The sequence below is a fragment of the Juglans microcarpa x Juglans regia genome, chromosome 4S (assembly GCF_004785595.1).
Source record: "Juglans microcarpa x Juglans regia isolate MS1-56 chromosome 4S, Jm3101_v1.0, whole genome shotgun sequence".
Lineage (NCBI taxonomy): Eukaryota > Viridiplantae > Streptophyta > Magnoliopsida > Fagales > Juglandaceae > Juglans > Juglans microcarpa x Juglans regia.
In genome coordinates this window covers 12,764,395-12,768,802 of record NC_054601.1, presented here as the reverse complement: position 1 = coordinate 12,768,802, position 4,408 = coordinate 12,764,395, and the positions used below count along the sequence as shown (strand labels likewise).

Here is a 4,408-nt window from a genome sequence, read left to right as displayed (position 1 = left end):
AAAAGAAACACATATTCTTATGCAATTTGCTACATATTGAAACATGAAACCACTAAACAAAGAACTTTTTCTGCCCATTGCTTTTTCAAAACATTATATGCCCTTCCATGTTACTGGACAGTCCATTCATTCCCAAAAAAAAAAAAAAAAAAGTATACGTACATATGCCAACAAAAACCATTAAACTAGGATAAAGAAAATGGCAAAAAAAAAAAAAAAAAAAAAAAATAGATAGAGTCTCTCGGAACAAACTATAGATGGCTCTTAAGCATTTTCCACTGTTGAGACCACTTTTTCTCTATCTCTTCTCCTGTTGTTGCCAATGATTAATTCCGAGTTCAAAGAAAGAGACCCAATTGACGATCCACTTGGCCCTCTATAAATTCGATCTCATCCCCTTAAGCTTTGTCCCCATAGTTCAACTTCCAGCTTCTACGACCTTTGATATTTTTCTTCAAGTTTTTGTTTATCCTTGTTATCATTGATATAAAAGTCTAGAAAGGTGAGGTTTTTAACTAAATTCATTGACATATATGTGCGCTCGCGCGAGCATGTTACTTTTATTTTTTTGATAAATTCTAATACAATTTTAATGTTGTTGTTGTTTTTTTTTTTTTTTTTTTTCTAATTTCTTTCAGTAGGTTCTTCATCATGGGGTTGTCCATGTTCATGTGCAAGCAATTAACACAAACACTATTAGATAATTTCTCATCTGGTATGCTGAAAATGGATGTCTTCAATCCTCGTAGACACAGAGAAAAGGTAATCATTGTAATGGGAGCAACCGGAACCGGCAAGTCAAGACTTTCCATCAATCTCGCCACCCATTTTCCGGCAGAAATCATCAACTCCGACAAAATGCAAGTGTACGAGGGACTTGACATAGTCACCAATAAAGTAACCGAGGAAGAGCAACGTGGGGTGCCACACCATCTGCTAGGGATACTAAATCCCAATGCAGATTTCCCTGTCACAAACTTCATTGATAAGGCATCACTTGCCATCGAGTCGAGTTTGGGACGAGGCCGACTCCCGATCATCGTAGGGGGCTCGAATTCCTACATCGAGGCCTTAGTCGACGATGACGACTACATGTTCCGATCAAAGTATGAATGTTGCTTCCTCTGGGTGGATGCGTCAATGCCTGTGCTCCACTCATTTGTTTCAAAAAGAGTTGATCAAATGCTTGAAAATGGCATGGTGGATGAGCTGAGAAAAATGTTTGATCCCAATGCAGATTACTCAAGGGGGATTAGAAGAGCAATTGGGGTACCAGAGTTCGATCAATATCTTAGAAATGAACCATTTTTAGACACAGAACAACGTGGGATGTTACTCCAAGAAGCAGTAAGTCAAATGAAGGAAAACACCTGCAGATTAGCATGTCGTCAACTGGGGAAAATTCATCGGCTTAGAAACATGAAAGGGTGGAATATGCAAAGGTTTGATGCCACCGAAGTGTTTCAAAAGCAGGGCAGAGAAGCAGAAGAGGCTTGGGATCAGCTTGTTGCAGGACCAAGTGTAGTGATTGTGAGTCAGTTTCTCTACAATTTTGCCGCCACGACCACCACCTCCTTGATCCCTACAAATGTAGCAGGGATTAAAGTTACGAGGAACGTAGGACCTGCCATTGCAACTGCAACTTACTAGAGATTGATCATAGTTGAGATAATACTACATAATTTTTTGACCCAAATACTTTCTACAATTTAAAGAGGATTCGAACATAAACAGACATATTTTGTGGACCTTATAGCATTAAATGCCGCCAATGAACAAAGTGAATTCCGCCATTAATGATAGTAGAGTTTACATGTGTATCAATATTTTTCGAATTGTAGAAAGTGTTTACGTCAGAATACTACAGGAGATCTTGATCTCAAGCCCTTGTATTATGCGTTTTCTTCTTTATTTTTGCGAATAAACCATCTTGTCAATTAAGCCGCCAAAAATTGAGGTGTGAAATAAAAGAGTGTAAAGATCATACCGAGCTTGTAATTTCAACCAAGGAAGTTGTAACATGAATCCATTTTTTGTTTGCAAGTTTTGTATGGTTTGCCTAAATATATGTCACTCGATAGTCCACGTCATTGTTCATGCATCTAAGTGTTTAAAATCACATACAAAGGTCTCCAATCACATCATAAATATATATATATATATATATATATATATATATGTCAACTCGATAATCTACATCATTGTGGAATCATCTGCCCATTACATCCAGACACTTCTAATCCCACCATACATGTCATTCCAATTGGCCGGACAAAGATTATAAAATGTAGTGATTGTTTATCATAGAACAACTTTATAATCCTGTATTTAATAAATGGGATTTGTATATTGGTTTCTCGTGAATGAGTTGATTTGATAGAAAATGGTAAGAAGGGGCTATATGTTAGAGGCCGTTAGAACTCTTGGCGCCTTGAGAAGTGACCATAGTAGCATCTTTACTTATTGAGAAGTGTTTCAAGACAGTGGCGCCAGGAATTTGTTGCGGGGGTTGAGTAAAGCTAAAACTATAATAAAATATTTTTTTTTTATTCCATTTCTGAGTAAAAAAATTATAATCTCTAAGATCAAAATAATTTTATAGAGGAGGCCAAAATAATTTTTTAGAGAGGGGGCCAACACAATATAAGATTAATATAATCCTAATAAATCATAAAAAAATTAATATATATTATTTTTTTTTCAAACTTTGGTTGCTTGATGATGAATTCGAGTCATAATTTGAACTCGAACGCATCGAGAATATAGTTGAATAAAAATATTGATGGAAAGAACTTATAATGAGCATAAGCATCGTCTTGTTAGCTTCCTATATATATGCAATTCAATCGTATAAGGAAGGGTAGTATTATTTGTGCAAATTCACAAATCGGATTTCTCTCTTAATGTTTTTCTCATCAACCAAACAAAATAAAGAACTGTAGATTTTATCCTTAGACTTTTCTCCCATTCTTATCGAACATAATGATGAAAAAGTTAATACTTATTCAATTCAAGCTCTCATATTTTTACTAAAGAAATATCGTTTCAACATCACAATCTAGAAAATAATTAAACTTCGAGTCGATAAAAATCAATTAGAGTTGATTGGAATCGTTATCTTTCCATGTATTCAAATGAAAAGATGTAGATAAATCCATATGATTTCTGATAATTGTAAATTAAATAGACTAATTAATGTCGATAATTGTAGAAAACGTCATGGTTTCAGATAGATTTATCTTAAATCATGACGTTATCTCATCTTGGCGTAAAACAAAATAATAGGCATGAAAGCAACTGATAAGGATGAAGGTAAAAGCTCGACCACAGATCCAAACCACAAAGTACTAATGACGCGTGGTAATTCCAATATCAAATGGGAAGAATGGGGTCCATCCATCCATACTTGAAATAAAGGATCATGATTGGCTAGCTTTCACGTTGTAGCCCTACACTCAGGGTACCATACAGTACTCAGGGTACCAACTTGCAATAATGATTAATTAAAATAAATAAAAATATTATACACCACAGTACTTTCAATCTATTTTCATTATATAGTACATTTATCACAATTATATAATATTTTATCATTTAAAAATAATAAATATGTCACATTTTACATAATGAAATAAAAGTAAGATGGTATTCATGTAGTGCATAGAATTAAAAAATTCTATTTATCATCCTCAATATACCACACACCACACATAATTTTTTTATTTTTTTTATTTTATTAAATGTATGGTATATGGATTATGCATAAAAAAAAATAATTAGTTTAAGAAGAATAAAATTAATATATATATATATATATATAATATGTAAAAATGATGAGTAAGAAAGCACTTATAAATTAATTTCACATAAATAAATTAAAAAGGTGAGATTAGATGCGTGTGTGGTGGCCGCATGCATGCGCCTCTTTTGTAGACCCCTCCGCCTCCCCCTAGAGCATGCGTTTGACTACGTACGAAGTGAGCAAAACCAAAACGCCACTCATTTATATGTTCTTGCATATCCTATTGACGAGTGCGTCGACCATATTTCTAAATACGAGGGCAATCATTATTTAGAGATTTTTAAATCATTAAGATTGGAATTTGATAGAATCTTTTTACTTTATATTTTTATATTGAAAAATTTTATACACCATACTATCATCTTATTTTCATCTTATTAAATAAAATGTGATACATTTATCACCATTAAATAATTATTTATTGCATGCTTCTTTATCATCTAATATTGATTAATATGTCACATACTACTTAATATGATCAAAGTAGGATGAGAGTGTGGTGTATAATATTACTCTTAACTCAAATTATTTTATTACTATTCACAAATCATTTCATTAGTATTCACATATTTATCATCTTAGCTGACTATATCCAAACATGACTTT

General features: G+C 33.2%; 1 protein-coding gene across 2 annotated transcripts; it reads left to right on the top strand.

Moving 5' to 3' along the window:
* The first annotated feature begins 382 nt into the window (after positions 1 to 382).
* On the top strand, positions 383 to 1,990 carry LOC121261844 (adenylate isopentenyltransferase 3, chloroplastic-like). Of its 2 annotated transcripts, none has more exons than XM_041164244.1 (2): positions 383 to 502; positions 639 to 1,990. In XM_041164244.1, the coding sequence occupies exon 2, from the start codon at positions 652 to 654 to the stop codon at positions 1,648 to 1,650; it is 999 nt and encodes a 332-aa protein (XP_041020178.1). In that variant the 5' UTR covers positions 383 to 502; positions 639 to 651; the 3' UTR covers positions 1,651 to 1,990. The 2 variants fall into 2 exon arrangements, with proteins under 2 accessions (XP_041020178.1, XP_041020179.1); XM_041164245.1 differs by having other exon boundaries at positions 416 to 502; positions 642 to 1,990.
* Positions 1,991 to 4,408: the final 2,418 nt, after the last annotated feature.

Bases quoted from the DNA above. Each gene is read 5' to 3' on its own strand.
- LOC121261844 (XM_041164244.1), top strand. From the start codon at position 652: ATGGGGTTGTCCATGTTCATGTGCAAGCAATTAACACAAACACTATTA.